We start from the raw sequence: 27,915 nt of genomic DNA, 5'->3' as shown, positions 1-27,915 counted from the left end.
GTGAAATCTGATGGCTTCTGTTGTGTGGGATTTAATGGTGATGATTTAATAGTCCTTTTTGGACATAACAATTTAGATGATTTTATGGCCCTTTCTGGACATAAACTCCAGAAAACTATGTGCAGGAATCCCTAAAAATGAAGGGCCTCACAAAGTTGATTATCTTTATTTGTAGTTGAAGCCAGTCCTGATCTTTGGTGGGATACTACAGCACCCTTATTTCCTCGAACACGGTCTCACAGCACCAAGAGGAGGTGTATTCTGTCCCCATCCACATATTCCCAGCCTCACGGGGGCACTTTGACCCCCCCATAATCCCACTATAGGTGATGCACTGTGGCCCTCATAATCCCAGAATTGTGGGGGTGAGTCCTTCTTTAATCCCAGTACTGGGTGGTGTACTGTGCCCCCGCAATCCCAGCACCGGGGGCTTACTGTGCCTCTGCAATGCGGTGTGCTGCATCCCCCCACAATCCCAGTTCTGAGAGTGGGTCTTTGCCTACAATAACCTCAGGTCAGTTAGTAATAGGGTACTGACACCTGCCAACCCCCCGCCTGGCGTTCGCAGCCGCGCGTGCGCCTTCCCCTTTGGAAAGTAGGCGAGCAGGTGCTCACGTTGGACGCACGCGCACTGGCTGCAGGTGCGCCTAAGCTTTCTTTCCTTCTCGCTCGCGGGGCGACAGCTACGCATGCGCGCTCGCTGCAGGTGCACCGAGACTCCCCCTCCCTTCTGTGAGTGCTCGGCGCGCATGCGCTACCTGCCCCCAGCCCTCTCCCGGGAGCGGCAGGTGCCAGGCGCAGCTCGGCGTTCTGTGGGGCGGCTCCTCCCCCCTCCTGGGTGTGTGTGAGGAGGAGGCTCGGCGGCGGCAGCAGCAGGTTGTGGCTGGGAGGCTGGGCTCGGAACTGCCCGGGTTCTCCCCCTCCCCCCACAGCGCGCCCGGGGACACAGACCGTCTGGCGGCATGAACCGGACCCACCGCAGCGCTGGGGGCAGCCGGGGCCTCGGCACCATGGAAGTGAAGAGCAAGGTGGGTAGCGGGCCCAGGGCGACGATCCGTGAGGGGCCGCAGGGGGCGGAGCGGCCCTTTGAAACGGGGGGGGGAGGGGGGGGCCCCCGGGGGGGGGGGGGGCGTCGGTCCGTGAGGGGGGGCGGGGGGCAGGACGAGCCTCAGTGAACGTTGGGGTCATCAGGAGGGAAGCGTTGAGGGAGGGGGGCATCTGGGCTCGGGGAATCCCTTGGGGGAGCACACCCAAGGTCTGCCTGTGAGTTGTCGGCACGGGGCCAGGGCTAGTTCTGTACTGGGTGGGGGGAGGGAGAGCTGCTGACGACTCACCTGCAGAAGGTGGCACCAAGAGGGAGATTCCCAGGGTGGGGAGGAAGTCCTGGGTGTTGGGGAGTGTGTCTGCAAGGAAGATCCAGGTTGCCTAAGGGTAGAGGGGTCTCTCTTGGGGTTTTCAGGGGATCTAGGACAGTTCTTTTTGCTTGGTACCTGTACCAGGGCCTTGGAGCAAGATGATTGGTGTATTGCAGGGGTTTTCAAACTGGGGGTTGGGACCCCTCAGGGGGTCACAAGGTTATTACATGGGGGGTTGCGAGCTGTCAACCTCCACCCCAAACCCTGCTTTGCCTCCAGCATTTATAATGGGTTAAATATATATAAATAATTTATAAGGGGGTGGGTCGCACTCGGAGGCTTGCTATGTGAAAGGGGTCAACAGTGAAAAAGTTTGAGAGCCATTGGTGTATTGTGTCACAGCCTTGTGATATTAGTCAAACAGCTATAGGATTGACACTAGTAATAATTAATACTGGGTATTGTCCCTGTAGCCTGGGGTAACCAGATGTCCTGATTTTTATAGGGACAGTCCCGATTTTTGGGTCTTTTTCTTATATAGGCTCCTATTATTCTCCACCCCCGTCCCGATTTTTCACACTTGCTGTCTGGTCACCCTACTGTAGCCTGATGCCTCCTATCAGCACTAGCCCCCTTGTCAGATCACTCTTCATCACTTTTTTCCCCTTCTATCCCCAACAGGGTTATAGATGATCATCCACTGCAAAATTTGATAGTCTTTAACAGAAGTTACAGCATAACTTTACTGATTGGGCAGGCACACTGCTTTCCCTAAAATTACTCCATTGAAGTGTAAAACAAGACTGAGAGGGTTCCCCCTGAAACTGAATGCAGACTAACAGAATATATAGGAAAACAAATGCAGATTATATAGGGAAAATTACTAGGGAAAAAAGGTGTCAAGTATCAGAGGGGTAGCTGTGTTAGTCTGTATCTGTAAAAAGCAACAGAGAGTCCTGTGGCACCTTTAAGACTAACAGATGTATCCGACGAAGTGGGCATTCACCCACGAAAGCTTATGCTCCAATACATCTGTTAGTCTTAAAGGTGCCACAGGAGACTCTGTTGCTTTTTAGGGAAAAAAGGTGCTCTTCAAAAAATCAGTTTAGCTAACATGATTTGAAATGCCCCTAATACTATGCTTTTTTACTAGACTAGGATAAAAATGTATTTTTAAAAACATGCTGGCTAACATGTTTTAACATGATTTAAAGATCTAGTGTGAACAGAACAAAAATAAGTTGCGCTGCTAATGTGTTTTTGCAAAAAAAATCTTTTATCCTAGTCTATACAAGATCCTAATTTAGATGCAGTACAACAGTTCTGGAATCTTGTTATCTGCTCATATAACCCACAATTGTCAAGGTGTTGAACTGTGTCTAAACTGGGTGTTAAGGAGTGTTTCATGTCATTTTACCTAAATTGAATTAGAGAGACAAGGTGGATGAGGTAATATCTTTTATTGGACCAGCTTCTGTTAGTGAGAGAGTCAAACTTACACAGAGCTCTTCTATGACAGAAGTTGGTCCAATAAAAGATATTGCCTCACTCACCTTGCTTCTCTAATATCCTGTGACTAACATGACTACAACAACACTGCATACATAAATAGAATTAGGTAATTTGGGGATTGTCTACACAGGGACAGCTGGGAAAATTAAACCAAATTAACTAGAGGTGTGAATTTGAAGTTAGTTAAATGACATTAAATCCCAGTGTGGATGCTGTTGTTCAGAATTAATGTGGCCTTAATTTGGTTTAGTTTAATTCATATTGATCTAAAAAGCACATTTTCCTCTTGTCTAGGCAAGGCTTAAGGGTGCACATATATTGGGGAAAATTGTATGTTTCTCCACTGATGGAAGCTGTAATGCTGATTGGTTATAAACATTTTTACCAGTGTGAAGCCCAATCCTGTCTATTCTATAGTTTCCATCTTTGTTTACAATAACTGGTAGCTTTAATGTGGACAGGGCATATGCATTTTTAAGGGTTACGTGACCCTTACTACTACCCTTTACTACCCTAAGGGTGGTAAAAAATATACCAGCGATTTCTGCTGTAGGTTGTATTGGTGCTAGAGCAGGAGTGGGCAAACTTTTTGGCCCAAGGGCCACATCTGGGTATGAAAATTTTATGGCGGGCCATGAATGCTCACAAAATTGGGGGTTAGGCTGTGGGAGGATGTGAGGGCTCCGGCTGGGGATGCAGGCCCTTGGATGGGGCCAGAAATGAGTTTAGGGTGTGGGAGAGGGCTCCGTGCTGGGGCAGAGGGTTGGGGGGGGGAGGGGCTGGGAATGAGAGGTTGGGGTTGCTGGAGGGTGCTCTGGGTTGGGATTGAGGGGTTTGGAGGGTGGGAGGGGGATCAGGGCTGGGGCAGGGGGTGGGAGGGGGTCAGGGGTGCAGGCTCAAGGCAGTGCTTACCTCAAGCAGTTCCCGGAAGCAGTAGCATGTCCCCCCTCTGGCTCCCATGCGGCAGTGTGGCCAGGTGCCTCTGTGCGCTGCCCCATCCGCAAGCGCCACCCCTGCAGCTCCCATTGGCTGTGGTTCTCGGCCAATGGGAGCTGGGGGGTTGGGCTTGGGGTGGGGGCAGCATGTGGAGCCCCCTGGCTCTCCTGTGCGTAGGAGCTGGAGGGGGGACATGCCACTGCTTCCAGGAGCCACGTGGAGTCACGGCACACGTGGAGCAGGGCAATCCCCCGACCTCGCTCCCCGGCTGGAGCGGGAGCTCGAGGACTGAATTAGAATGTCTGAAGGGCCGGATGTGGCCCCCGGGCCATAGTTTGCCCACCCCTGTGCTAGAGCAAGTGAGGAACCATGGGAGAATTTCAGAAGATTTGTGTGGACAAAAGCTAAAGAGTGATGGCACCTGCTGACCATGACTCCAAGTACTAGTTAAGCATGAGTGAAACTATAGTTGCTCTGAAGTTTTATTCTAACTTTTTTTTCATTGTAAATAGCCAAAACAAAACATGAGTATATATTTAAAAACAAACCCTTTTTCAACCCAGGCTTCTAGGTCTCAAAAAGCCCCAGACAAATGTGGTGTTTGAAAACAGGCTGAAAGTATATAATGGAACCAGATGTTTTTATGTTCATGCCTGTTTGATATCAATATGATAGAAGAGACTGTAAGTTCTTAGTGAGGACAGTCTTTTTTTGTAAAGAGTTTGTACAAGCTAGCATAGTGGGGTGATTCCTGGACCATGATTGGGGCTCCTTCATGCTACTGCAGTAGAAATGCTTTGATTCAGCACATCTTTTGTCATAATGATCATCTTCCCTGGCTGGGGTCGGGGAGAGAGATAAACTTATGGGAAAGCTTTACTCTTTCACACCCTGAAATTCTCTGCAACAAATGTTGTAGATGAATATTTTTTTTTTAAGACTGGATAATTTTACCACCAAGAATGTTTGTATTTGCTGAAATAAGGGTAACTAAATATCATTCTTTAGGATGTAAGTTAGTTACTGTTTAGGTCATGGGGACATTTTCCCCTTCAATACTGCGCTGCACGATAAGCAGTGTATTGAGGTTCCTCTTTCTAGAGGCACGGGGCTCAATCTGGTATGACAGATTCTGTGTCAAACTAGTTCTGGTATTCTAGACACATGGATTGGTATGTCTGCATTACTTCAGAACATTGCTGCAAGAAGTTATCAAGTAATAGAGAGGCAGGATGATACAGCCAGCACAAGACCAGTCGGCATTAGTCTGTTCTCTGTAACAATGCATGCTGAAAATCAGCGTTGCCTTTTCTCAAAACCGTGTAACTATCAGTGTAGATCTGACAATTTCCTAGCATAAAGAAGGGATTTGTGCTGCACTTACCATCTATGAAATGGTGATACTTCACCTCTTACATTTGTTTATTCATGTTGTTGAAGTGCTACAGGGCACGTCTTCACTAGCAATGTTAAAGAATTTGGCTTGTGTAGTCGCTCTAAAAAAACACCTCCATGAGGGGTGTAGCTACCAGTGCTGGGGGCGCAGTCTACACTGGGAATGGCTGAGCCATTACAAACATTGAATCTATCTCCCCATGTAAGCATTCTCACACTTCTTATCAAACTGTCTGTACTGGGCTATCTTGATTATCACTTCAAAAGTTTTTTTTCTCTTACTTAATTGGCCTCTCAGAGTTGGTAAGACAACTCCCACCTTTTCATGCACTCTGTATGTGTGTGTGTGTATATATATCTCCTCAATATATGTTCCATTCTATGCATCTGAAGAAGTGGGCTGTAGCCCACGAAAGCTTATGCTCAAATAAATTTGTTAGTCTCTAATGTGCCACAAGTACTCCTGTTCTTTTTGCAGGTACAGACTAACACGGCTGCTACTCTGAAACCAGTCTATACTGGCACGTTACAGCGCTGAAACTTGCAGTGCTCAGGGGTGTTTTTTCACACCCCTGAGTGAGAAAGTTGCAGCGCTGTAAAGTGCCAATGTAGACAAGCCCACAGTTCTTGGATAAATACTCTCCTCCCCTCTGAAATCCACCTCTTCAAGCACTCTCTCCTGTCTGAATAATCCCCCATAACTTTCTTGTCCTGTGTTTTGCATAGTGCAGCCTGTCTCTTTAAGAGAGTAAAGTACCATGTAAATACATGATGTACAATTGCAAAAATTATGTTGTTTTGGGAAAGAACAGAAACTACAATGAAATTGGAATATTTGTTTTGAAATGGAAACAGCAAGCATTACATTGGAAAAAGATTTTGAGACTGTCACTTGCATGATTGTAGTAACTGCACAAGCATGCAGACACAATCTGTTAGTCTTTAAGGTGCCACCAGACTCCTTGTTGTTTTTGTAGACACAATAAATGTGCTTGTAGTGTATGCATGAAAATATGCAGTTATTTCTGAAAAGCTGGACATTTTATGATATTGTAACTTTAAACATGTCCTTTTTAGCTCATGTGAAATTATATTTGATGTCTGTCACATTAAACTACAGTACTGGAAAATTAATTATAAGTAATATACAAACAGTGGCAATATATATAATATGTGGGAAATTCATTGGATGTTGCATATTTCAAATTCTTGGGGAAACAGTTAATGGGAACAAAGGAGAAGTTCTTTTATTGATGTCATAATAAAGCACACTGCTCTTGACTGAAGGCAGTTCCTCATGCAGGTTTTATTTACTTTGTTATGCACAGGCGTGACTGAAATCAGAATGTGAGTAATTCATTCTACCTTATTGTTCACTAATGTTAGTGTCATTAGAGTATCTATAGAACAGAGATATTTGCAGTGAATTCCTTTATTTAAACATCTTTAAAGGGAGGAGGAGTGTTGAAGTTCAGAAGGTATTGAGAATTCTCAATTTGTTGTGCTAACTGTTTGACTTAGTATGGTACTATAGGGTCCTTGTCTCTGCTGGGTTTTCACAGACTCCCAAGTTGAATGCAAATAAAACTTTTGATGATATTATTTTTGAAAATAAACGTGAGAGACAGAATTGGTCATGACAATAGCAAGGATCCCATTTCCTATGTGGTACATTAGACCTAAACTATGCAACATGAACCCAAGAAATATGTTTCAGAGGGGTAGCCATGTTAGTCTGTATCAGCAAAAACAACAAGGCACCTTAGAGACTAACACATTTATTTGGGCATAAGCTTTCATGGGCTAAAACCCTGCTTCTTGTCCTATCTTCAGTGGTTAAGAAGAACAATTTTTCTCCTCCTTGTAGCAACCTTTTATGTACTTAAAAACAGTTATCACATTCCCTCTCCATCTTCTCTTTTCCGTACTAAACAAACCCAATTTTTTCAATCTTCCTTCATAGGTCATGTTTTCTAGACCTTTAATCATATTTGTTGCTCTTCTCTGGACTTTCTCCAATTTGTCCACATCTTTCCTGAAATGTGGCGCCCAGAACTGGACACACTACTCCAGTTGAGGCCTAATCAGCGCGGAGTAGAGCAGAAAAATTACTTCTCTTGTCTTGCTTACACCACTTCTGTTAATACATCCCAGAATGATGTTTGCTTTTTTTTGCAACAATGTTACACTGTTGACTCATTTAACTTGTGGTCCACTATGTTCCCCGGATCCCTTTCCGCATTACTCCTTCCTAGGCGGTAATTTCCCATTTTGTATGTGTGCAACTGGTTGTTCCTTCCTAAGTGGAGTATTTTGCATTTGTCCTTATTGAATTTCATCCTATTTACTTCAGACCGTTTCTCCAGTTTGTCCAGATCATTATGAATTACAACTGTATCCTCCAAAGCACTTGTAACCCCTACCAGCTTGGTATCATCCTCAAACTTTGTAAGAGTACTCTTACACTCTCTATGCCATTATCTAAATTATTGATGAAGATATTGAACACAACTGGACCCAGAACTGATCCCTGTGGGACCCCATTTGTTATGCCCTTCCTGCATGACTGTGAACCACTGATAACTATTCTCAGGGAATGGTTTTCCAACCAGTTATGCACCCACCTTATAGTAACTCCATCTAGGTTGTATTTCCCTAGTTTGTTTATGAGAAGGTCAAGCGAGACAGTATGAAAAGCTTTACTAAAGTCAAGATATACCATATCTACCGCTTTCCCCCTATCCACAAGGCGTTTTACCCTGTCAAAGAAAGTTATCAGGTTGGTTTGACACAATTTGCTTTTGACAAATCCATGCTGACTGTTACTTATCACCTTATTATTTTCTAGATGTTTGCGAATTGGTTGCTTAATTATTTGCGCCATTATCTTTCCTGGTACAGAAGTTAAGCTTATTGGTCTGTAATTCCCTGGGTTGTCCTTATTTCCCTTTTTGTAGATTGGCACTATATTTGCCCTTTTCCAGTCTTCTGGAAGCTCTTCAGTCTTCCATTACTTTTCAAAAATAATCGCTAATGGCTCAGATATCTCCTCAATTGGCTCCTTGAGTATTCTAGGATGCATTTCATCAGGGCCTGGTGACTTGAAAACATCTAACTTGTCTAAGTAATTTTTAACTTATTCTTTCCCTGTTTTAGCCTCTGATCCTACCTCATTTTCACTGGCATTCACTATGTTAGACATGCAATCACTACCAACCCAACAGTCGGGGCGTATGTTTATATAGCTCCATCGCACAGGGTGCAGAATCTTTCACAGCCCTGAGGAGTGTAGCTAGGTTGATCTAATTTTTAGGTGTAGACCAGGCTTTAACCTTACATGTGGTTATTTGGGCTCGGAGTTAAATATAACAGTAAAAACAAAAATATTTGCACAGAATCAAAAGTAAACACATTCTGATCAAGACATCGCATTGGAGCAGATTACTTCAAGACAGAAATAATTGCATACATATTTTGAACCATGTGGCATGGCCTCTGACATTAGTACATCTGAAAGGTCACCTTTTCACTCAAATCTTCAGAATCTTTTGGCTATGCATTAAGTTTATCATATTTTTGTAAATCAAATTTTTGACCCGGTAAACACTTACTGTAACTTTCAAGTTATCCTGTTGTCTTAGTGTACATAGTGATTTGTCTTACTAAAATCAGATGTCTTTATTGTAGTTTGGAGCTGAATTTCGACGGTTTTCTCTGGAAAGAACCAAACCTGGAAAGTTTGAGGAGTTTTATGGATTATTGCAGCATGTGCACAAGATCCCCAATGTTGAAGTTTTAGTTGGGTATATAGACATTCATGGAGATCTGCTGCCTATCAACAACGATGACAATTATCATAAAGCAGTTTCCACAGCCAATCCTCTGCTCAGGATTTTCATTCAAAGAAAAGGTAAGTTCACTAATTGTGAGTACTGGTAGTGTCCACTGTGTACAAAGCAGTATCCATGCACACGGTCACGTATTTTGCCCCAATCTAATTATTTTTTTAAAAAGTCCCAATTAGACATCCTGTTTCTCCATGTTGATGTGTACTGACTTCTTACTGATCTTCACTGGGAATTCCCAACTGTCCTTTGCAGCAGGCTGTTTCGAAATGTATTGTGCACCATTGCTGTAGGGCTCGAGAGTCCCCTCTGTCCTATAACTCTGCTACTAAGCTACTTTTCTCTTTTTTGTTGTTGTTGTCTTTTTACATTTGTGAATGTCTGTAATACTTTGCTTTAAATCCTATTCGCTCCACGAAAAATCCATCCTCACTTCAGTAGAAATACTGCTTTTATATGAAGTCTTCATTAATGAACATATTCAATTCTTAGTTTACTCAAATTGGATAGAAACATTAAAGTTGAATCAACATTCTCCAGTGAATGTTTTTGTATATTGTTTAAAGGCAGTTGCTCATGTCTGGTTTTATTTCCACTGAAAGCTTAACAGTATCATGCATTCATCATATCCTAACTGGACAATAGGACGTTACTGAAATACAAAATAAACTTGGTTTGAACAGATATCTTATTTGAAGCAATGGGCATCAGTATAGCTTAAAAAGATTAATCTTATAACCTGATGTATGTTACATTTTGCTAAGTGTCATGTTGAATGGTTGCTTATTTCCGCTATCAAAGTTCCAATGGAATGATTATTTCTTATTCAGAATGGAAATTTGTCTTCTCCCACATCTTTCTTTCAGCAATAGGTGTAATTTCCAGATTAAATTTTTTGGTCTTATCCTTAAACTCCATCTTTTGAATGCTGTTTCAAAGTATTCATAATTTGTTGCATGTCGAATAAAGCTTTTGCTATCTGTAGTAATTACTATTTAAAAGATTAATAAAACAGATATTTTCCCAGTGCAAAAATAAATATTTCTGATTCTTCTTCCCAAAAAAAAGAGAACTCTTTAGAAAAATGTTTTAGCTGATTTCCTCTTTCCCAACAGAACTCCTTAATAAAAATTTGTCATTTGCCAACCACCATGTTGCCAGTAAAATGTATTTGCTGTATTTAAGTCTTCATGGAACAGGTAAAGACTGTTTCAATCCTGAATTGGCAGGGAGCTGGACTACATGACCTAATAGGTCTTTTCCGTCTCTAGATTCTATGTAAGCTCCTTCAGCAGCCATATGATGAGAGCAGATAAACCACTTTGTCAGATTGAGATTACTAAGGTTGCATTTATCACCATATGTTTTGTTACTACAGTTGTACATGCAACTCCCTGTACTCATGTTAAAATTCATTCTTAAAGCATGATTGACATGTAGATTATTTTGGTATTGTATGGGACGTTTCTCAGTTCTAGGCACTGACCAGTTTTAATTTTTAAAGTCACTTCCGTAAGTGGTCAAGGGGAAACACTGTAGCAACCAGCCATTGTCTTTCCTCCCCTTTTCCACTCCTCTTTGACACCAGTCTTATTGCTCTGTGACTCCATGTCTGAGCTGTAGAAGACTAGGAAATAGAGCTCAAAGTTGTTCCCAATACTGGGTCTCAAAATCAGTCTGACAGCCAGTACCTATATTTATATTGTACCAGTGTGATTACTTAGAAAAAGATTGTACTGAAGGGTGATATAAATCTAAAATTTGTTCAAATTGAAAAAATCTGATTTCTTCTATTTCTTCAGTCAGTCCATTATTTAAAAAAAAAAAAAAAGTCTGTTAGCAGTTCAGGCTTAGTTTCATGATGCTGAAAACTACTTATAAATCCATGCAGTATAGCTTCTAATTTGTTTTATTGCTCAATTAGGTGTAATTGTACTCTCTTTCCTGTTCAATTGCATAACTTTTGTGTCTGCACTTCAGTGGAAGTGGAAATAAGGTATGGCTGAAGAAATACTCACCATTGACAAGGCTGCTTCAATTTGTCACTTTTGAAACTAGAATTTGTTGAGGGGACAGATGATACAAATTACACTTCTGTACTGCCACCCCTTTTTGAGACCTTTGTATCATCTTCTTCTGCTACATTGCTTGAATAACAGAAATAACCTGTAGATTTTTCCCATGGGAAAGTTTATACCCAATATAACTTAAGCAGAGATAGTGGGGAACGACAAGACCCTTAGCAGTAGACCACCACAATATGAGAGGAAAAGTAGGTATTTCTTCAGACACCTGAAAATGTCTAATCCCAGCATTTTGCTTATTTAGAAATTGATGTGTATTTTAAATGAGAAGCTAGAATGCAAGGGAGGGACACATCCATACCAAAACCTGAGGTACATGTAAGTAGAGCAGAATATATTAGAATCCTGAATGTTATAATTAATACCCATGATATAGCTAGACCCCCCCCCCCCCAATAAAATGTCAAAGGCCTTGGCTTCATCAGGAAAACAGGTGGCCTGGTCACATGTTAACCAACATGAGTTTAAGTTCAAATAAAGGCAAGGCAGTTTGTAGTTTTAACACTATTAGCAGGTTGAGGTAAACGTGTTCCTGCTAGTGTTTACCTCAACTTGTGAATAGGTGAAAACTAGAGACTGCCTTGTCTTCACTGGGATTTTATTATGTTGGCTAATGTGGTAAGAGAACACTTTTTTTCTCCTAGTGTGGACACACCCTAGCAGGGTGAGTTGATTATTTTTACTTCTTTCTAATTTGTTAGCTTTATAAAGAGTTCATTGGCTGTGCTAGAATAAAAGTTAAATTTCCCCAGAGATGAATATTGTCTAGGTTAAACATAACATTATCACCTAGATTAAGAGACAGTAGCTCACTCCTATCTGCATCCTGAAGTTCCTTTTATAACAGATTAACAGGTATTGTTGATGTCTTGGAAGTGGTAAAAGGGAATTCAAAGGCTGAACTAATGTGGCTTTAATTCAGTCAAGATATATGGGAGTCTCTCTGTCTGCAAGAGAAACCTGACCTAGGGATGAAACAAATGTGAAGACCAGCTGGGCATATCTTTTTGCCCTCTTCCACAATATAAGAACACAGGGTACTCAATGAAACAAAAGATATAGGGAAATACTGGGTTTTTTTAATACCACTTTACTTAACATGTAGAATTCACTCACAGAAAATTAAAGAAGCAAAGTGAAAATAATAAATTTGACATATAAAGGTGGAGAGAGACTTAGGAAATCACTTAATCCTTCCTCGCTAATGCAAGCTTTTTCACTACAATACTTTCTGGCATTTGTCGTGCAGTACAGGGCTTTTTTTTTTTTTTAACCTGTGGATGACTATCCCATAGCATAATAAATATAGCCTGCAGTTACACTGGCTATACGTTTTTACAGGTGTAATCAATCTTCATGCTTCAGGACATAGACTAATAGGCGGCTAATGTCATGAACAAATTACCCCACAACAAAGCAGGACTGTATGATTTTAATCACTTCCATTATGTAACCAGCTGCAAGTGTAATACTTCTTTGCTTCAACTTAATGCTTCCCTGCAGAGGTAGATACAGGGTGGCTGAGAGAGAGATGCTGAGGATAGACAAAAACAGCAACAGTCCTAATGCTCACCACTGCTTTTTTAAATGAGAATTGTTTAGTCACTAGAGTTTGGGGAAAAACTATCAAATTGATTCTGGCACCCCATTAATTCTCTATGCAATTAATTTTGGTCCTGCTCGATAATTGGTGGAATGAAAGAAGAGTTGGGTTTTAAACTTTTCTTTTTTTGAGGAATGTCTCTAGATGTTTTCCCATGCTTCCAGTGTTTTGAAATACCTGTAAAAGTTTTCCCAATTTAGTTTTGAAATGCCTCTAATCAATATTCAGGTCTCCATTCTTTTCTCCATGTCACTTCATAAATGTTAAATACTAATGTTAGGTTTAGTGTGGCTGACTTTTAAAAAAAAAAAAAAAAAAAATCTTATTTTCCCCCCAGAATTATGGTACTCTTATAAAATGTCTTCAGATTGTTCTGTTTATCTTTGGAAGTTTGACGCTTGAAGGATAACTTTACCAATAAGTGCATTCCTTTGGAAGCATATCAGAGGGCTTATCCACAAATTGTGCAATTGCAGGTGCCGAAGAATATCTGGTTGAAACTCCGTTTCAACAGTTGTAGACTTTTTTTAAATAATACATAACATACACATAAAATTAATATCACCAGTGAGTTTGAGACCATTAAAACAGGAAGTTTTTATACCAAGCTGACATTCACCGTTACATCTTTGTTATTAACACCTTGTTTTTTGGCATTCTGCCAAAATATTTTTCACTGTAACTATAAACTGATTAGCTAGATTTCAGTACAAAGGTGTCTTTGTACTCGGACATTGCTTTAGAAAATTTTGTTTGGGAATCGAAGAGAGGTTAAACAGAATCTTGCTGCCTGGCAGAATTATGGAAATTAGTTTTCTTCAGGCTTTCCCTACTTCTCCCCCAAATTATGTAATTCTAATTTTCTACCTTAAGTTTTGTGCTAGTTTAGAATTTTTAGACAACATCCAAAGCTAATTAGTATCCAAAAAAACCACAATGGTTTGTATAGTCTGTTGATCTGGAAATGTGGTAGCATTCTGACTTCTAAGTTTAGGAATACTTCACAGTGCATCATTGAGCTTTAAGAAATGGATTTTAAAAGGTTAAAACACCAGCTCAGTAATAGAGATTTCTGAGAGAGTTACATTTACTGTGTTTTGAGGGGGGAGGGGTGTTTGTTTTTTATTTTGTAGGATAGGAAACTCTTGAAGTTCAGATCTTTCCTAACAGAGGCAGTTTCCAAAATCTTAATTTTCTTTTAAATGGCCCTTTCTTGCATTTTCAGGCATGTGTTCAAATGGAGGTGTCTTTTGTGGTATTCTTTAAGTTCTAGTTGCAAAAATGAGTTTAAGAAACCTGCTTTTGTAACTGGAGTTTAGGTTCCCATGGTGACTTCAATAAGTCTGGCTTAAATAGGGGGGGAAGAAATCTTAGTACGGCTAAACACTATTTGCAAACCCCATTATGTCAAGGTATTACAGATCTTAAAATAATTAATGTTGCATATACACAATTTGCATACAAGTTGCAGCTTAAATGTAAAATCAGAAAATGCAAAAGTTTAATGTTAACTTGGTTCTGTGGTGTACATTTAACAAGGAAAGAATGAACAAAGGGAGTGCATACTACAGTTGTGCTATGTTGCTATAAGAGTCCTAACTCTTGCATTTTCTGTTTAATTTATAATGTATATTGTTGAATGTTGCAATACTTGGTTCTTATGTACTGTAGCATTTAATTTCAGAAAGGGCAACTGCACAAAATGAGGTTAGTTAAACAAATTAAAAGGTACAGCACCAAAAGTAAAATCCCTGCAAGCTGCATGGAAACTTTTTAAAAACACCATAATAGAGGCTCAACTGTATACCCCAAATTAAAAAAACGTAGTAAGAGAACTAAAAAAGAGCCACCATGGCTAAACAACAAAGTCTAAGAAGCAGTGAGAGACAAAAAGGCATCCTTTAAAAAGTGGAAGTTAAATCCTAATGAGGAAAATAGAAAGAAATAAACTCTGGCAAATGAAGTGTAAAATTATAATTAGGAAAGCCAAAAAAGAATTTGAAGAACAGCTAGCCAAAGACTCACAAAGTAATAGCAAAGTTTAGCCTGCTAAACAACCAGTGGGGCCACTGGACGATCGAGATGTTAAAGGAGCACTCAAGGACGATAAGGCCATTGCGAAGAAACTAAATGAATTCTTTGCATCGGTCTTCACAGTTGAGGATGTGAGGGAGATTCCCAAACTTGAGCCTTCTTTTTAGGTGACAAATCTGAGGAACTGTCCCAGATTGAGGTGTCATTAGAGGAGGTTTTAGAACAAATTGATAAACTAAGCAGTAATAAGACACCAGGACCAGATGATATTCACCCAAGAGTTCTGAAGGAACTCGCATGTGAAATTGCAGGACTACTAACTGTCGTCTGTAACCTATCATTTAAATCAGCTTCTGCACCAAATGACTGGAGGATAGCTAATGTGACACCAATTTTTAAAAAGGGCTCCAGAGGTGACTCTGGCAATTACAGGCTGGTAAGCCTGATTTCAGTACCGGGCAAACTGTTGAAACTATAGTAAAGAATAAAATTGTCAGACACATAGATGAACGTAATTTGTTGAGGAATAGTCAAGATGGTTTTTGTAAAGGGAAATCATGCCTCACCAATCTACTAGAATTCTTTGAGGGGGTCAAGAAGCATGTGTACAAGGGGGATCCAGTGGATATAGTGTATTTAGATTTTCAGAAAGCCTTTGGCAAGGTCCCTCACCAAAGGCTCTTAAGCAAAGTAAGCAGTCATGGGATAAGAGGAAAGGTTCTCTCATGGATTGGTTACTGGTTAAAAGATAGGAAACAAAGGGTAGGAATAAATGGTCAGTTTTCAGAATGGAGAGAGGTAAATAGTGGGGTCCCCCAGGGGCCCAGTCCTATTCAACATGTTCATAAATGATCTGGAAAAAGAGGTAAACAGTGGGGTGGCAAAATTTGCGAAACTACTCAAGGTAGTTAAGTCCCAGGCAGACTGTGAAGAGTAACAAAAGGATCTCTCAAAACTGGGTGACCGGGCAACAAAATGGCAGACGAAATTCAGTGTTGATAAATGTAAAGTAATGCACACTGGAAAACATAATCCCAACTATACATATAAAATGATGGGGTCTAAATTAGCTGTTACCACTCAAGAAAGAGATCTTGGAGTCATTGTGGATAGTTCTCTGAAAACATCCACTCAATGTGCAGTGGCAGTCAAAGTGAACAGAATGTTGGGAATCGTTAAGAAAGGGATAGATGATAAGATAGAAAATATAATATTGCCTCTATATAAATCCATGGTACGCCCACATCTTGAATACTGCGTGCAGATGTGGTCTCCCTGTCTCAAAAAAGATATATTGGACTTGGGAAAAGGTTCAGAAAAGGGCAACAAAAATAATTAGGGGTATGGAACGGCTGTCGTATGAGGAGAGATTAATAAGACTGGGACTCTTCAGCTTGGAAAAGAAACGACTAAGGGGGGATATGATAGAGATCTATAAAATCATGACTGGTGTGGAGAAAGTAAATAAGGAAGTGTTATTTACTCCTTCTCAGAACACAAGAACTAGGGGCCACCAAATGAAAATAATAGGCATCAGGTTTAAAACAAACAAAAGGAAGTATTTTTTCACATAACATGGTCAACCTGTGGAACTCCTTGCCAGAGGAAGTTGTGAAGGCCAAGACTATAACAGGGTTCATGAAGTTATCTAGTTGGTGGGGTTTTTTTTTTGTTTTTGTTTTTTGAGGATAGGTCCATCACAATGGCTATTATCCAGGATGGGCAGGGATGGTGTCCCTAGCCTCTGTTTGCCAGAAACTGGGAATGGGCGACGGGGGATGGATCACTTGATGATTACCTGTTTTGTTCATTCTCTCTGGGGAACCCGGCATTGGCCACTGTTGGCAGACAGGATACTGGGCTAGATGGACCTTTGGTCTGACCCAGTATGGCTGTTCTTATCTACCCCTCAGTTTTTAATGAAAAAAACATAACCCCAAAGTCTACAGTCAACAGTTAAGCCAAGACTAAGCAATAAAATTCAACCTGTCTTATTTTCACACCTAAAGGGCACTGGTAAGCCAAAGACTAGCTGATGTCTGTTAATACTCTGTGACACTCCGTTGTCTGATAGCTGTGTGTGCAATTTCTCCCCTGAGGCTTCTTAAAGCTAATTTTCTTCAGTCTCAAGAACAAAGTACGTTATTTCTGTAGTTTTAAATTCAAAACAGCTCTACATAAATGGCTCAGATTTTCCTAGAAATCCACCTTTTGGATGAGACAAAGTAAGGAAAACTGTTTCAGCTCAAGAAATTTCCTTTGGAAAGTGGTGAGCACCTGGAAACAGAGTTGTAACTGACAGCATTTTACTCTCAACCATATTTACTACCAGTGCTATAATAAATAGGTGATTTTTCCACACCTTTTTTATTAAAATACCAAGTTACAACTACTTTGACAGTAAAAGTTACGAAACTATTTTAAAAGGAAAACATGAGCATTGGAGTGGGAACTGCATAAAATGAGCACTCTAGATATGTTGTCATCAGCAATCCAAATTTTATCATTAATAAGAAATGAAGCAAAAATACAGAGTGCATGTGCAACTTACTTTTGATGCTTGCTTTAAAATGGGTCTACTCTACAGAAATTGGAATAAATATTATGAAAGCTGAAGTCTGTGTTTAGGTTTGACAGAGGAGGGGCCATTAAAACAGTCTAAATCCTGACAGATTTACATAGTGCATTCAGTGACTCTTAAAAAATCCCCCACTGATCGACCTTTGGAGCAACAGTGAGTTAAACCTTCTTACATGCTCTTGCATACCTAGTAGTAAACTCATGAAGGGTGATGACACTGCATCACCTCTGCAAGGGTGGACTTTCCCAGGGGCAGAGGAACTTGTGGGGAGACACATACTGCCTTTCACCAGCTTAGCTGAATTTGGCCTTGGTTGTACAACCTTAAAACTAGACTTCTGAAATCTCAGGTATTTAGATAATTTTAAAATTTCTATTTATATGTAACAGTAAGTCCTGTAAATATTTCTACATCATTTACAAGGCCTCTTCTGTATAAACAATCAGTGAGAGAGGCAGAAGTTAAAGATCCCATGACTAAAACTAAATAACCCTTGCCCCAGCTAACATTGTTAATAAAACCGGTTCTAATGTCCAAGGCTGTATAACCTATTGTTTATACCTACAATAATAGTTTCTCCCTTTACCTACAGTAACTGTGCTGCTATCACTTAAATCAGTATCAGCTGAAAATCAGCACGTGAACTTTCAGCCTAAAATTAAACTCCAGAAAAATGGCATTTATAATCACAGATTTTTAACTATAGGGGTTAAAAATTCTCTGACCTGTTTTGATAGCTTTTCATAGTTCGTGTTTCTTTCTGTAGTTTAAATTTCACATTCAGTTTACAGTGCCTTTAGTGCTGTAGCGAATTCTTATGGTGCTATGTGATGCTCTTGTTTGGATTAGCCATCTCTGGAAAAAGATAGACACTTCTCCAGGTACATTTTCTAGGGGTGTGATTTTTAATGGTCTTAATTGATGTCAAAGCTTCAGATAAAAATGCATAGTGATATTTAAAAGTTTACAAATGTCTGATTTACGATCATGTATGCAGAGTGGATAAAATCTATTAAAAAAAAATGATTTTTTGATTTTTTGTTTAAATGATGTTTTCTTTTGAAAAATAAACTGTTTTAAAATGAAATTGAATATAAAATATAAGGCCTAAATTTATTGTAATCTCTTAAAATATTTAAATAAAAAAATATGCTGAATCCATGAGCCTCTATCAAAAACTTTGAGTGAATTAAAGACTGCGTTTCTATATAAAGATATTTTCCTATATAAAGAAAGATTATTCTAACTGTTGAGGTCCGGCTTTGTAAATATGGCATCATAGGTCAGCCGAAGTAACTTGTCTTAGGGTACATCTAAACTAGAAACACTACAGCGGCACAGCTGCAGTACTACAACTGAGCCTCTGTAGCGCTGTAGTATAGACACTTACTATAGCAACAGAAGTAGTTCTTAGAGGCGGTAGCTAGGGTCGACAGAAGTCTTCCATTGACCTAGCAATGTCTACACATTGGGGTTTAGGTTGGCTTAACTACGTTGCACAGGGTGTGCAATTTTTGGTAGTCCTGAGCATTGTAGTTAAGCCAATTTAACTTTGTAGTGTAGATTAGCCCTTTAGGAGACTCAAATTTTCAAGAGACTTAGATGAGTAGGAACTTAAACTCTAGTCACTTTCACTTAGGCATATTTGATATTCCTGGGGGAATTCTGCATCACTGTGCATGCGCAGAATTCATGGTCTCCGCAGATTTCTTTGCTTCCCCGCAGAAAAATGACTTCTGATGGGGAAACAAAGGGAAGCCGCAAAAGCGATCACATAGCCCTCCCTGCAGTGCAGGCAGGTCAGGTCAGGCGCCTGGGGCAGCTAGTAGAGACATAAATCACTGAATGGACGGGAGGGCTGGGCAGTCATGTGTTTGAGAGAAACACTCTGTCCTTTTCTCCTGCTATTGTGGCATGCTTGGCATGGAGGGGCAGGGCTTTGGGGTGTTTCTATGGAGAAAAGTGTCCCCCCTCAGGCAGAGCAGAATGTAGCAGCCTGCCTGCTTAGTAAATTGTTCCCATTGTTCTTAGTGAATTCCCGCAGGAGTATAAAACAGGTGTAAAAATTTTAAGGCTTCTTACATTACCAGAGTGGTGTAAAAGACACTGTGGCCTTATAAATGCTTATGGTGCTTTAGTGATTAGAACTGGTAAACTTTTGGACTGAAATTTTCCTATCAAAATGTGCTCCAAGAACTGTTTGCTACTGACCTTTCTGGAGATGGTCAGTAGCCAATACAAATTGTGAATTTGAGTCCCCAGCCCTCGCTTGCTCTTCAGTTGCCTAAGATGCAACACTGAGCATATGGCTGCATATATTTGTTGACTAATAACCAGAAGTAAGGGGTCAATACTAGTTACATTACTATTAAACAGAGGGTGTTTGGGAGATTTCCTCCAATGCTCCCCACTCCCATTCTTCATCCATTGTATTGTAGTTTAAATAAATTACCAAAATAATTGAAACCAGCATGATTGTTGCATAGTTTTAACAAATAAAATATGCAGAATTTTAAAATATTGTGCGCAGAATTTTTTATTTTTTGGTGCAGAATTCCCCCAGGAGTAATTTAAAAGTTTTCCCAGGCAGACCTGAAATCAGTTTAATTCATTGACTACAGTTAATCCCTCAGTTTTAATAAATCATTTGGTTTTAAATGTGAAACACGTTTTGATAAGAGGAGTTTAGGAATCCAAAACACTTAAGGTTGTTTTGTTTAATAAAAAATCTATATTGTTTTGTTTTAATTTAATTCCAGTTACTATCCGAATGCAGCTTGACAATCACGAGCAAAAGTTAATTATCTAGTAAATAAGTAATGTATTAACCATTTTCTAACCTACTAAAATGTACAATTGAGAATCTGAAAATAAGCTAAATAATGGCTTAAATAAATGTAAGTAGTTATAGCACTCCCTCCTAACTATAAAAAGATTTACCAAATTTAATGTAAGCCAACATGTTTTAATGGTTATATCAACAGAGTGCACGTTTTTAGAACATAACTGAGGTAGAAATGGAAAAGTTGATTTAAAATTGATTATTTAAATTGAGGCTTTCCTCTTGGTGACTTAAATCTTAAGTCTTTGGCACCAATTGTGTAATTATAGATCTCTAGAATATATGCTATTCTGGGTTTCCTACTAAAAATAAAATAAATTTACATTGCAGCACACATTTTCCATCTTCGAGGCCTATGGAAGTTCTTGCCTTTGCTGTCCTGGAAGGTAGTCATTCTAGTGGACGTTACCAGGCTCAGGAAAAAGGCCAAGCTTGTTGCTCTGTCCTTTCTCCCTATTTAACTTTCACCAAGATACAGTGCTATTTAGAACATGCCCAGTCTCCTTCCGAAGGACCTGTCAGTTTTGTGTGTGATGTGTGCTGGCCTCTTAATTTAATGGGGACCTTTTTATTCAAGAAAACTGGCAACCTAACCTGTAGACTCTCCATAAGGATTGGGAGCACCTAAGTTTGTAATAGCCGGATGACTCAGAGCTTGCCAGTTTTTTAGATGATCAAGGCTCATGCTCCCTGAGTGACCAATGTCCAAAAGGATAAGTAAAATTATTGATTTTGTGTGTGTGTGTAACATGCAGAATGATTACTTAAGGCCAGAATTTTCAAAATCTTAGGACCACAATTGCTGCGCTTGCATGCAAATAGCCACTTTTAGTCAATTGTTCAGGTATGTAAATTCATGATACTCATGAATCTGAAGAAGTGAGGTTCTTACCCACGAAAGCTTATGCTCCCAATACTTCTGTTAGTCTCAAAGGTGCCACAGGACCCTCTGTTGCTTTTTTCATGATACTGTGAGCCCAAACCCTGATTCTCCCCCACATCCCCACTTTTTAGGCTGAAAATAAACTCTGCAACTTATCCATTTACTGATTTTCAACTAATACATGCTCGTCTTCCCAACGAAGATTGTTGATTTTATGCTACAGCTGTTTGACTTTATAAGAGCTGAAGATCTTTGTGTAGCTCACAAGGTTGTCTCTTTCCCCAGTAGAAGTTGGTCCAATAAAAGATATTGCCTCACCCACCATGTCTCTCTAATATCCTGGAACCAACACCACTACACCAATGCTGCAAATGAGTTTATAACAGTTTATTTGATGAAAACTTAAAATTCTTGATTCCTAGGACTGCGCAGTACCAAAGTGAGATCTCATGGATGTCTGATATGGTGGGTGGACAAATTGGACTGAGACTGACAAGCCCATCTTAACTTTGATCTCTGTGGCCCTTCCCATCCCCTCTCTGCCCCTGTTGAATATGTAATCATTGGCTCACACATTCAGTTTAAAATTACACGCTTTGCACCTTGCACCTTGAACTTAAAAGTGCAGTTGTGGACTTTGAATGTAGTGTCCCTAGATTACATATTCAAATATATCACACATTTAATTTTCCTAACTTTGCATCAATTTTTGCATACATTCTCTCTCTCACTCTAAGCAGAAGAAACACAGTATCCACAGCAGTCTAAATGTTGCATATTTATTATTTAAGGTGCACATACAATGCTTTATTTGTGCCAGGGCTGAGCCCTGGCACCTCTGGGCTTGGCAGTTCATAGCCCCAGCACCTCTGGCCTTGTTGCATCAGTTATGAATATAAAAAAAATTGTTTGAGCCCCAGCACCTTTTTCATTACAAATTAAGCACTGTGCAAATTTAACACAGTAATTAGAAGTATTGGTAGTGACTCCATAGTTAATGTTGTTTTTGAGGTTTGTATTTACAGTGAACTAAATCCATCTTTCACATTTGAGCAGTTGAATTTAGTCATCAAATTTCATGCAAACTCTTCAGGAAGCAAATAGATTTTCTGTAACTTTTTTGTCAAAGGTTACAACAAAGATTTAGCACAGGGAACACTTAAAAATGAGCCCTTATTGATATTTGGACCTGAGTTTTTAAAAAATTTGGCCCCAATTCTTGGGTTTTTTTGTTTGTTTTGTTTTAGTTCTCTAGGTAAAGAACCACAATAGCTCCAAACTTCTCTAACAAGCTGCTTTTAAAATTTTTAAATAAAACAAAATGAATCCTGTTATAATCTAACTAAACTCCCTGAAATGTAGCCAGTGGAATTGTCAAGTTCTTCTAGTTCAGGGCTGGGCAAACTTTTTGGCCAGAGGGCCACATCTGGGTGGGGAAATTGCATGCAGGGCCATGAATGTAGGTTGGGGTGTGGGAGGGGGTGCGGTGTGCAGGAAGGGGCTCAGGGAAGGGGGTTGGGGTGCAGGAGGGGTACCGGGTGTACGAGGGGGCTCAGGGCAGGGGATTGGGGTACAAGAGGGGGTGCGGAGTGTCGGAGGGGGCTCAGGGCCGGGGGTTAGAGTGCAGGAGGGGTGCAGCAGGGGGCTCAGGCCAAGGGGTTGGGGTGCAGGAGGGGTGCATGGTGCAGCAGAGTGTTGGGGGCTCAGAGCAGGGATGCAGGATGGGTGTGGCAGGGGGTTGTGGTGCAGGACAGGTTTGGGGTGCGGGCTCCACCCCGGCGCTGCTTACCTGGAGTGGCTCCGGGGTGGCAGCGGCGTGCAGCGGGGCTAAGACAGGCTCCCGGCCAGCACCACATGCCTGCGGCCCCTGGGGGAGGAGGGGCAGAGGGCTCCGCATGCTGCCCTCCCCTGCGGGTACCTCCCCTGAAGTGCCCATTGGCCGAAGTTCCCTGTTCCCGGCCAATGGGAACTGTGGGGGGCAGTGCCTGGAGGCGAGAGCAGTGCACGGAGCACTCTGCTCCACCCCACCCCCAGAGGCTGCAGGGATATGGTCCTGGGCGCTTCCAGCAGCGGCGCAGGCCCGCGGTGCCACAGGGGTGGCAATCCCGCAGGTCAGATCCAAAGCCCTGATGGGCTGGATCCAGCCTGTGGGCCGTAGTTTGCCCACCCCGTTCTACTTCTTTCCCATTTTTTACACTTCCCAGTGTTTCTTCTTGATTTGTTAACTATGTTGCTTTAACTCTTACCACTCCTGATCTTGGGAAGTTGGGGAGGCAGTTGGGGGGCGGGGGAAGAAGAGGCCAAAGCATGGGAGGAGACTCCCCAGGGCATTGCTAATTTAAATTCTTGGCATACCCCAAGCAGCAGCACTATGAAAATATTTTTCTTTGTCCTGAAGCAGTGGCATATGCAGGACTATCCATGGTGGTCCTACCATAGTTCCCTCAGTACTTCAGGTAGCAATAGCATGGGGGTTGAAGAGATGGCATTGGTGGGGTTGAGTCAGTGGTGATAGGAGGGGTGAGTGGATATTTTGGGAAGACACCATGGTCTTCCGAGTGGGAGTTATATAGGAGTCAAGATAAAGGCAAGAAGATCACTATTGGATGTAGTATGTAAGTATTGATTTAACTAGTGACTTCCTTAGATTTTTAGTGTCTCGACTGATTGAAAATGCTCTTGAGCAGCCTTAATGTAAATTAGTTTTTTTGTGTAGTATAAAATAGTGTATGTTTAAGGGGGTGTATTAGTTACCAAAGCAGCTAACTTTAAATTTCCTACCTCTCCTGTTCACTTAAATTCTCAACCCTACATTGCATTGAACAGTTATTGTTAAATACTTATTATTTATATTAACTTGCCTCTGCTATTTGAAGCCATGTCAGATAATCAACTGGTGAGATTTATACATTTCTTTTCCCTTGTCTAAAACATGCACTGATAAATTTCATTGCATTATTTGACAAAACTATAGGCTACAGATTTACTCTCTCTCCAATAGGTCTGCAATAGATGTCTTTAAATGGGATGCATAGTATTTATGGGTCACCAAGAGGATACTTCAGGTCTTGTGTCTCACTTAATTTAAAGGTGTTTTGTCGATAATGCTTGAACGTGCAAATCTTGTGAAATTGTAAAGCACTTTGCTTGGTACGCTGAAGGTCCATCCGATATTTGTTTGTCTGGGGCACTTAGTATTTTCCAACTGTTATATTCCACTACCCCTTTTTCAGACCATTATTACATTTTGTATTTCCTGCTTTCAAACCACCACTTTCAAATTTATATACTAAAAATGTAAACCATTAAAGAAATTAATTGTTAGGTTAACTATTTAGAATTGCCATTTTTGTTCTTGGTTACTGAACTCGGTTTTTAGCTTTCCAAAGCACATTGTAGTATCTTGCACTACTGTGGTTCCTGTGCAGCTATCTAATGTTCTAAGTAAACACAATCAGTACAGTTCACTTTTTTAAGGGGATGACGAAGATGTCTGCTAGTTTACTCTGACATGTTTTTCTGGTATGTGTATCTTATGAATCCCATATATGGAGCATTGCACTACATTTTTTTTTCTTTACTTCATTTACTTTCAAAGTCCCATGCATAAACTTCATAAAGTCTGCTCAAATTTTACACTTGACCGAAATTATGGAAATACTATTTTCACGTACCATTTGGATTAATATTTGGCCTTTGAAACCCTTCTCACTATATGGCATAATTGATAGGGCACCAACAGCATGCACAAAGAAATTCCAGCTCCCTGGATCAAAGGGCTAGTTAGTCCCAGAAGGTGATGTGCTAAGTGGAAAAGCAATGTAGTGGTGTCAGTTTTTCTATAAGGGAATAAAATGTTTGTATTTAAAATGAGGCAAAACAATAGCACTTCTTCAATGTTATGCTAATGTTAATCCAAGTAAGCCTAGTGAAATATGATTGTTGTGAAATATCAAAATATTTATTGAGAATTATGCGATGCGAAGATTTAACCACAGAAGTTTTCTTTGAAATGCATATTTAGTGAAGTTTAAAGTTAGAGGGGAAAAAATGTGTGAGGTTATATGTTTTACTTCATTCACCTTGTATGTCTAATATCCTGGGACTGACACGGCTACAAGAAGTCTGCATTTGTATTTCTGAACTAACAAGTAATTTTAGTGTTCTATAGCTAGCTAATTTTCTTTTCCATAAAAACCAGTTGGTGCATCTTATGCTTTGTAGGCTCTCCCCCTCCCCCCCCCGCCCCCCAAAACCAACAACAACAAAAAACCCTTGAGCAAATATAAACTATTCAGACACTTTTGTCACTCCAAATTATGGAAAAACAACTAGGAGTCCTTGTGGCACTTTAGAGACTAAGGCTACGGGGGGAGGGGGGGTCAATTTAAGATACGCAAATTCAGCTACGCGAATAGCGTAGCTGAATTCGACGTATCACAGCCGACTTACTCCGCTGTAAGGATGGTGGCAAAATCAACCTCTGCGGCTTCCCGTCGACGGCGCTTACTCCCACCTCCGCTGGTGGAGTAAGAGCGTCGATTCGGGGATCGATTGTCGAGAGGTCGATTTCTACCCGCCGATTCAGGCGGGTAGTGTAGACCTAGCCTTAGTCGTTAGTTTTTACTGATACAGACTAACACGGCTACCCCTCTGAAACCAAATTATGGAAGTTATAACATTGGCTATTGGTTACATCACTTGCCTTAAGTATTTCCTGCTGTGCGGGGTCTGTTGTTTTTAGATTACCAGTGATTTTACCTACACAGTGTAGGAGCAGGGACGGGATTGTGTGGAATGAACTAAATTTTCTGGAGATTGAATCCAGGTCACTTGGCTAGCATCCAGATACTTGACAATAAATAGGGAAAGCAGCCAGAGAACCTTTTTCATTCTTTCTGTTCCAGTGAACTGAAACTTAGGGGCAGGGAGAAATTTTAATAAATGGAATCGCTTTCTGTATAAGAATTTTAAGTAGGGTGTGTGTGTGTGTGTGTGTATGTATGTATATTATAGAGAGAGAGAGAACGAACTATTTTTGATAAACATCTTGTTTTAAAACAGCTGGATTCTCATTCTTGCCTCCTCCAATACACTATTAATTTTGCTTAATTTTTTTGAAATACTTACAATAGCTTTTCTTTGATTGTAAAGTGAAGTGACTTTAAATCAAGATAGTTTATTTTGTTAATGTTAGAATAATTACCTCACTGACAGAGAAAATTGTTGCTGGTACAGCATGCTGAGAACTTTTTACTAGACATTTTGCACCTTGTCAGCCTAAAACTTTCTTTTCTGATAGCCATGCTATGCAGAACAGAGTAGTTCACACTATACTAATTATCAACATATGCTATCTGTCTTTTTACAGAAGATGCGGATTACAGTGCCTTTGGTACGGATACTATGACAAGGAAGAAAAATGTCTTATCAAATGTGTTGCGTCCGGATAACCACAAAAAGAAACCACACATTGTCATTAGCATGCCGCGAGACTTCAGACCGGTGTCGTCTATTATTGATGTGGACATTCTCCCAGAAACCCATCGCAGGGTGCGACTTTACAAATATGGAACTGACAAACCACTTGGATTCTATATACGGGATGGCTCTAGTGTCAGAGTAACACCACATGGATTGGAGAAAGTACCAGGGATTTTCATATCCAGACTTGTTCCTGGAGGCCTGGCTCAAAGCACAGGCTTACTGGCTGTTAATGATGAAGTACTGGAGGTAAATGGAATAGAAGTCTCAGGGAAGAGTCTTGATCAAGTTACAGACATGATGATTGCAAATAGCCGTAACCTGATCATTACAGTGAGACCAGCAAATCAAAGAAATAATGTTGTTAGGAACAGTAGGACTTCTGGGAGCTCAGGTCAGTCTACTGATACTAGTCTTCCAGGTTACACACCACACACTGTGCAGAACTTCCATCCAGAAGAAGACGACAGTGATGAAGATGACATCATTATTGAAGATAATGATGAGCCACGGCAGATTCCAAAAGCTGTCCCTACCAGTGAGAGTCTGGAATCATTAACGCAAATTGAACTCCTTCATGAGTCAACACAAAATGGTTTCATTCCATTTAGTGAAGTAAACTTATGTCATTCAGCAGGCAATGTTAACATGGAGTATGAAATACATGATCCAGACAAAAAGTCCTTAGAAGATGGGACAATTATAACATTATGAAACTGCCTCAATGGTGTATTTTACATTAACTGAAGATGCCATACAACTTTTAATTTTGCTTGATATATAATGCAATTTATACCTCTCAACCTACCAGTCCTTAAGACCTGCAAACAAATGTAAGGAAAACCGTAAATGCAGGAAGCTTAAAATTATGTGGGCTGATTAATGTCAGTTTTATAATTATGTAATTCCATGTAAATATTTTGTAAGGATACAAGGTAGATGACCCTGGCTGTGATGGGACAGCGGTAAAATGAAGGATGGTTGAGAGGTATTGACTGCATGTTTACTTCCAGAGGTACTTATACTACTGGTTTTAAAGAGTAAATTTCCATTACCATGTGAGGTGGATAGTGAAGCTGCATGTCTAATCCGAATTTATGGTCATGTGCGTTTACCCCTTAATGACACAATTAACAATGATATTAAAATTCTAATGTGAAAGTCTTACTACTACTCCTCTTGTACCTTGAGGACCAATTCTCTTCTCTAAGGCCTTGACTACACTGGCGCTGTACAGCGCTGCAACTTGCTGCGCTCAGGGGTGTGTAAACGCCCTCCCCCCCCCGAGCGCAGTGAGTGCAGCGCTGTAAAGCGCCAGTGTAATCAGCGCCTGCAGCGCTGCGAGAGAGTTCTGTGAATTC

General features: G+C 40.5%; 1 protein-coding gene across 1 annotated transcript; it reads left to right on the top strand.

The window, feature by feature from the left end:
* Positions 1 to 847: 847 nt before the first annotated feature.
* PARD6B (par-6 family cell polarity regulator beta) lies at positions 848 to 27,813 on the top strand. The gene is made up of 3 exons (XM_024205806.2): positions 848 to 1,028; positions 8,886 to 9,108; positions 26,442 to 27,813. The coding sequence occupies exons 1-3, from the start codon at positions 963 to 965 to the stop codon at positions 27,266 to 27,268; spliced, it is 1,116 nt and encodes a 371-aa protein (XP_024061574.1). The 5' UTR covers positions 848 to 962; the 3' UTR covers positions 27,269 to 27,813.
* Positions 27,814 to 27,915: the final 102 nt, after the last annotated feature.

This window comes from Terrapene carolina, unplaced genomic scaffold (assembly GCF_002925995.2).
Source record: "Terrapene carolina triunguis isolate 2854851 unplaced genomic scaffold, T_m_triunguis-2.0 Scaffold130, whole genome shotgun sequence".
NCBI classification, from domain to species: domain Eukaryota; kingdom Metazoa; phylum Chordata; order Testudines; family Emydidae; genus Terrapene; species Terrapene triunguis.
Note: the sequence above shows the minus strand (reverse complement) of the source record. Positions and strands in the feature narration are given on the sequence as shown.